Genomic DNA, 4720 nt, shown 5'->3' with positions numbered 1-4720 from the left:
AAGAGGAGATTGTTCCCCTTTTAATGAAACCTGCCCTCTCCTGCGCAAAATATCTGATATCCACTGTTTTCATTGGTCCTTCATGTCTTGCTACTCTCTTTTGACCTTGCTCCAACTTGTTTGTCACCTAACGGGAAGGTGGTATATAGCTTTGGACATCCTTCTTTTGTTTTGATAGAACTTGACACTAAAACGCTTATAGACAGATTTCAGAAAATTGAAATGCAATGACCTCAAAGGTTTTTGAGATAGAAAAACGCTGAATAAGATGAGTCGGTAATGAAGAAAAAGGGAACAAGGACTCTATTGAGCGGAAGGCATGATTCCATGAATCCGTGCCATGCATTTTGGATCCCAACCTAGTCTGTCCAACCCAATCAATGTTAATTTACCAACCTTTGTCCGTCTCACTACTTCCACGCCCGGACTTTCACCAAACCCACAGCTTGTGCTTCTTTTGGTCATGTTGCCAAACATCTGTCTTCAACCATCTAGACTTCCTTTATTCGCACCTTGAAGACCACTTTCGCCTTATGGTGCCCGTGAGGGTTTTCACCAATAAGACTCTCTCATTTTTAATATCTCTCAAACTCACTTCGCCTTACGGTGCCCGTGAGGGTTTTCACCAATAAGACTCTCTCATTTTTAATATCTCTCAAATTCACTTCGCCTTACGGTGCCCGTGAGGGTTTTCACCAATAAGACTCTCTCATTTCATCATTTTTCTTCTGGCACCAGAGTGTTGTCCCCAACAAGGATCACTTTACCTGCTTGTATTGACATTTCTTAAGATTGATCAGAAGGTCTTTCTTTGGACCGTAATGTGGCTTTTGGATGGGTTTAGAAAGAAAGGTATAAAAGCTCAAAATAATTCAAAAGTAGGTCCAATATTACAACTTTCGGAATCATATCTCTTGCAACAACCATAACTTCTGCCCCAGTTTCCTTCCCGGGGATTATTGGATTTTCTTTTGTTATGACTGAACCTCAGTGAGGCTGCCTACGTACCCTTTCGGGATCAAGTCAAACGTAGTTCAGATATAAAACTACGTTCGTTGTTACGATTTTTCCTTTTCTTCCACTTTTGTTTTCTTTCCTTTCTCTTCTTTTCTTTGCCTTTGCTTTTCTTTCTTATTTTTCTGTTTTACTCACTGTTTTTTTTTCTTCCCTTCTTTTTTTTCTTTTCTTTTATTTTTTCTTTTCTTTTTTTTTCCACTGTTTTTCTCTTGTTTCTCCATTTTCTTTCCCTGCTCGGGCTTACGAGCTTAATTATTGATTCCGAAAGAGGGGTATGCAAGAAAGTAATTAAGGCTCAAAGGGGTAACAAGGGATAAAGTGTTTAGATAGCAGAACAAAATGTCTTCGTCATTTCAATCTCAAAATATGCCAAATACAATCAGGTACACAAAGATAAAGAAATCATACATAATATCTCTTGACTGCATCAGAATTGATAGTCATTTCTACACATTTTCCTTCTACGTCCGTTAGATATAAAGCGCCATTGGACAACACTCTGGTTACAACAAATGGCCCTTGCCAGTTTGGGGCGAACTTTCCTTTTGCCTCGGCCCAATGAGGTAGGATACGTCTCAGCACCAACTGCTCTACTTCGAACCTCCGCGGACGCACCTTCTTGTTATATGCTCTTGCCATTCTCTGTTGGTATAACTGACCGTGGCACACTACTGCCAATCTCTTCTCATCAATCAAACTTAACTGTTCCAGGCGGGCTTTAACCCATTCATCATCATCAATCTCTGCCTCAGCGATGATCCGGCGGGACGGGATTTCGACTTCTGCGGGTATTACTGCTTCAGTTCCATACACCAAGGAATAGGGAGTCGCTCCTACTGAAGTATGTTTTCAACATGCATTACCTCCTCGTCCGGGAAATATGTTTTCAAAGGCTCATATTCGTCATCAACGGGATTCTCAGCCAGATGATCAGCCAGTGCTTGTGCTTTCATGGCGGTCCGCGTCATGTAGACAATATCAAACTCCGTAAGCAGGATTTGCCATTTAGCCAGCCTCCCCGTGGGCATGGGCTTTTGAAAAATATACTTCAATGGGTCCAACCGAGAGATGAGATAGGTAGTATATGCTGACAAGTAATGTTTCAACTTTTGCGCTACCCAGGTTAAAGCACAACACGTCCTCTCGAAATTTCTTTTGATTTTTGTTCATTTATATATTTTTTGAAATTTGTTAAATGCAAAATTAAAAGTAAAAACCCCAAATTAACTCCAAGATTACACTAATTCCTAATTCAAAAGTAAAATAAGACAAATTAAAAGTATAAATGCAAAAGAACAATTTTTGTTATTTTCTTCTTTACTAATTAATTCTAAAATGTGAAATTAGAACCTAAAACAAATGCCGAATGTATTTTTATATTTTTCATATGAATTAAAATGCACAAATAAAAATGCAACAATTACCAAAGAACGCCACAAAATTCACAAGAATTTATAAAATACTAGAAAAATTGTTTTGTTTGAAATTTTGGGAATTATTGCTTAGGGCAAAAATCACGTGCTCACAACTTCAACAATGTTTTTTTATTCCTTTAGTCTGCTCTCATGCCATAATATACCGTGCATTTCCCAAAAAAAACATCCCAAGGAGATAGGAAGATGAATACATTTTCTGAATATGCCTTTTAGGGCGAGTAAACAGAAAGTTGATGCAAAAAAGAGTGAGGAAAGGCTGTACTAAAGAAAATCAAAAAAATCTGAGACAAAATTTAACATCGGGATAAACACAATCTTACAACAGGTATCTAAGTTCCAAAAATGCATAATAGAGGCAGCAAGTTCAGCTGCATCTTAAGCACAAACTTAAATACTTAATCTGTAGTCTTGGTCTTGCCATTTCAATAGATTGAATTCTTGACATCTTCCTCACATCTTTGTTTTTAAAAAAAAACTTACATTCTTTCACAATTTAAAGTTAAAAAACAGTATGAAAAATAGCTTAAATGAACAGCAAGCAAAGCTCAAAATAACAGAGACGGAAAATTCAACTGCGAAAGTGTCCTAAATAAGCTGAGTTTTCTTTTAGCCTTTCTGTCCGCCACCCAAGATATTGCAACACAAGCATCTTGACAGGTACCATCAGCAAATTTCAAGATAAAATGCCATCTGGAAAACAAAAGGTAATAATTGAACTCTTGCACGCATCAATTACTGATTTTCCAAGCATTAAAAAGGAACCAAGTAACACATCATCGAACGTTCTGAAAACTCAAAGTACACAAGTAGCTATGAAGACAAGAAAACAATATACAGAAGGCAAGAGCAGATGGAGAAAACATATTCTGGAGCCTGTAAAATGTCAAAGGAGCATCAAATGGTAGCAAGATATACCTTGGTTTACTAGCGCCGGTCAGTTTTCCCAGTTGATCGCTTTCCTGAGAAGAGATGTTTTGGTTTCAGAGTAGGAATAACTCTATCAGCCTCTCCCCGCCGAGCATCCTTGTTCCTCTTCTTAGAAGAACCCTTAGCCATCTTTATAGCCATCTTCTTCTGGGCTTTGTCCTTTAAGCCCTCCCCTGGAACAAATTCATCTGGAGGTCGTGACCTTGACCTTGATCTTGCCGTAATGGAAAGTGACCTCAATCTTTGCTTCTTGTTGGGAGTAATCTCGTCGACATCCATTGCATCCTTACCAATGTCATCTCCACGCTCAACTGATCTCTCTCGCTTACGACCCCTTGATCTACTACGGGCTCGATTGATTGCTAGAGTTGGATCCAGCCCCAAAGCAGATAACTGCCTTCCCATTCTTTTTGAAGTGAACTTCTTGTCTTTGTCAAACTTTCTTGGTACAGTGGGTCGGCTCTCTGCGGTGCTTTTCTTAATTCTATGCTGTTGAATGAGCAAACTCTTTTGTTTCCGGATTTCAGCTAATGCTGCTTGTTCTTCAGGGGTCAGCTCAACGCCGTCCATCTCAAAATCATCTCCTTCTTCATCCTGACGAAGACCTTCTTCTCTCTCCAATTCTTCAAGCCTTTGTAAGATATCAGGGTCAATAAAGTCATAGACATTGTGCCCATCTAAAATTTCTGGCATTACATCTTCCTTCCACTCTTCGTTTGCTAATAGATAGTGCTTCCTCAAGCTGGCAGAGTAAACACCTGCACCCCCGTTCTCATTCTCCAGATCTCTCTCAAGTTTCCTTTTCTGTTTCTCAGCATCTGCCTCAGCTTCCTTAGCTCTGGCTTCCAACACTGCCTGAGGTATGCATGCTGGCCTCTCTTTCTGGTCACGTGGTTTTGGCATAGCAACATGGAAGCGGTTCAAGCAGTCATTCAACTTTTTCGACTTCATTTTCAATTCCACCCTCTGATTCAGTAACCTCTCACAAGCTGCATTCTTCACCGAAATCACGCCATCTTCAGTCAACGTGCTCATAGTTAACAACACACCTGCTTCATCTGTTGCCTCGCCACCTTGACCCATCACTGTCTTCATGGCTTCATCTTTCATCTCTGCGACTAACTTCTTGTCTACCTCAGAAATCCCTTCTAACGGCTGCAAGTCCGTTTTGTTGCACACGATCATCAAGGGTTTGTTCATAAAGAGTGATTTGATGCTGTGGAAAAGAGCAGCCTGCTGCGCAATGCTATAGCCACAAGACCCAGAAATATCAAGGAAAAACAACACAGCAGCCCTCAGATGTGCTAGAGCTGTAATACTACACATCTCAATGATATTAC

The 4720-nt window shown here is 39.9% G+C and overlaps 1 protein-coding gene across 1 annotated transcript; it reads right to left on the bottom strand.

Annotated features, from left to right (window-relative positions):
- Positions 1–2724: 2724 nt before the first annotated feature.
- On the bottom strand, positions 2725–4715 carry LOC109220081 (nucleolar GTP-binding protein 1-like; the record flags this gene model as incomplete). The annotated part of the gene is made up of 2 exons (XM_019384545.1): positions 2725–3143; positions 3369–4715. A coding segment is annotated over one exon (1338 nt), but the record flags the coding sequence as incomplete, so codon positions are not given.
- Positions 4716–4720: the final 5 nt, after the last annotated feature.

The sequence above is a fragment of the Nicotiana attenuata genome, unplaced genomic scaffold (assembly GCF_001879085.1).
Source record: "Nicotiana attenuata strain UT unplaced genomic scaffold, NIATTr2, whole genome shotgun sequence".
Lineage (NCBI taxonomy): Eukaryota > Viridiplantae > Streptophyta > Magnoliopsida > Solanales > Solanaceae > Nicotiana > Nicotiana attenuata.
The sequence above is the reverse complement of the archived record's forward strand: the minus strand, read 5'-3'. Positions and strand labels throughout refer to the sequence as shown.